Source organism: Morone saxatilis, unplaced genomic scaffold (genome assembly GCF_004916995.1).
Source record: "Morone saxatilis isolate NCDOM2014 unplaced genomic scaffold, NCSU_SB_2.0 Contig3, whole genome shotgun sequence".
Classification (NCBI taxonomy): domain Eukaryota; kingdom Metazoa; phylum Chordata; class Actinopteri; family Moronidae; genus Morone; species Morone saxatilis.
Window position 1 is genome coordinate 12,177,096 of NW_023339873.1, and position 2,203 is coordinate 12,179,298.

The 2,203-nt window shown below is 42.2% G+C and overlaps 1 protein-coding gene across 1 annotated transcript in view; it reads left to right on the forward strand.

Moving 5' to 3' along the window:
* Positions 1–2,203, forward strand: part of asap2a (ArfGAP with SH3 domain, ankyrin repeat and PH domain 2a) — a 58,007-nt gene that overhangs the window by 50,839 nt on the left and 4,965 nt on the right. Inside the window, exons 22-23 of the mRNA XM_035674404.1 lie at positions 463–694; positions 1,464–1,616. Of these exons, the coding sequence (XP_035530297.1) occupies positions 463–694; positions 1,464–1,616 (385 nt within the window). The remainder of the gene's footprint in view (positions 1–462; positions 695–1,463; positions 1,617–2,203) is intronic.

Sequence of the window (2,203 nt, forward strand, 5' to 3'; positions counted from 1 at the left end):
TGCCGAAGTTCCCCTTTAAGTTGAATAATGTTGGAATGGGCTTAATTTGCAGCTTTGGGGAGTATTTGAAGATAATAACTCTGTGCATGAGTCCATCTACTCTAAAAATATACACTGTACTAGTAAACATATATAATGAGGTGATTAAAATCTCTACAGAAAGAAGGCTTTATCAAAAAGCAGTTTTCAAAGTGATTTATAGTTTGGTGAGAAAACAAGTAAATGTGTGCAGAATCAGCAGCTCTTATAGGTAAGCTACACTGAACACGTAATGTATGTTGCTGCTGCAACACTTCCACTGTAATCAGTGAGAGCGGCGTGTACGTTTGAAGTTTTCTAGATGCTTGGAAAATAATAAAATCTGGTCTGTTAACAAATCTTACATCCTTGCATACATATCCTACCTTTGGCCAACACTGACCCTCTGACTGACCTCTGACTGACCTCTGACTGCCCCTCCAGCCCAGCCCTCATCGCAGAGACGAGCGTCCGGTCAGCTGCTACACCCCGGGCAGTAACTCCCACCTCCAGACCAGTCTGGGGTCTGCGGGCCGCGACGCCGCCAACCTCGCCAAGGACAAGCAGCGTGCCTTCATGCCCAACCTGGTCAACAATGAGACCTATGGCACCATCCTCAACAACCCGCCTCAGTCCTCCACCACCTCTGCTCCGCCCCTGCCCCCGAGGAACCTGGGTAAGCTCAGAACCAGCAGTGTTTGTAGGTAAAAGTGAATCTCATCACCATTTTATGAATATATTAAAGTTTATATGGATAAATACATGTTAATCACAATCCAGCTAAATCTGATAACCTTTCTGACCTGAATTTGACCTCAACCTGCTTCTGGGAAGTGATATTTTTAAAATATGCCCTAGAGGAACAACCTCATTCAGATCTACAGTGCCTGTGGGGGCCTAGTCTTATTTGATTCTGTATCACTGGTTTCCAAGACCCTTATGCTACTTACTATGCAGAACTTAGTGACTATTTGACCTGTTTCAACACCACAGATGTATCTGGTTGCTTGAGGGAAAAGTCACGTCAGAGGCAGATGGAAGGACGTTTCCAGAAAGTTGTTCCTCTTTTATGTGAAGTCTAAATTACCTTAAAGCTAAATGGCAGGAAACAAAATTTAAAATCTTTACTGGCGAGTATCTGTTTGTGTGCCGCTAAAATACTTTGTTACACAGTCTCTTTAATATCATTAGTGGCTATCTGGACTTCTGCCAACAGAGCGGAGGAGAAACAACCAGCTGTGTTGCCCACCTCGCCTCACCGCAGCCCCCCGAGCCTCTGCATTCTGCACATTCCCTCTCCTCATTAACTGTCACTTTCAATTATTTTCAAATGAAAACGGCCAGACTTTTAAAGTGGACGTTGGTTCTGGCAAGCTGCAGAGCACTCTCTCTGCCTCTCTTCTTTTCATTTTAATAACCACTCTCTTTCTCTGTCTCTTTCTCAGTCCAATTATCCGGTCTTGGAGGGATTGGTCAGTCTTCAGCATCCAGCAGCTGGAAGCCTGGTCCTTTAGACCTGGTTGGCCGACAGAGGTCGTCCTCAGACCCCCCCAACATGCACCCTCCTGTGCCCCCCATGAGACTCACATCAACTGGAGGTATGGACCCCAATAGACCCACTCCTCCTCCTTAAACTAGACCCCTGCTACAGTGTAGACATGTCAGTATAGTATAGTGTTTTAGTCTAGTTCAGTGTGTACTAAATACATTACTTTAAATGTTTCATTTTACAATCACCAAGGGGTATACACTGTAAAATCTTTGCAGAGATTAAATTAAAATTCATGAAATGACTTAAACATAAAAAAGCCGCTTATTGTACAGGGAGAGTGAAAGAGTCCATAAAGCCTGATTGATTACGTCTGCAGTTCACATTGTTAAAAGTATGGGAAGCAATAACCTGCACAAAAAGACAAAAAAGTAGCGCCGCACTACAATTAATTTAACATTATTTTGCAAATGATATAACTGTGAACAAACACTGTGAAAACTGAGAGGACTAGAAGTTTCAAGACCAGGGCTACAATTAATAATTGTATGACTGATGATTTTAATCAATGCATCTGTTATTAATGTCATTAAAGCATGAAAAATCATACGTCACTAAAAACCCAGTGTGTTGTGTTTAAATTGCTTGTTTGTGTAATGGTTAAGTACAATAGTGTTTAGTTTGAAAAAAATATGA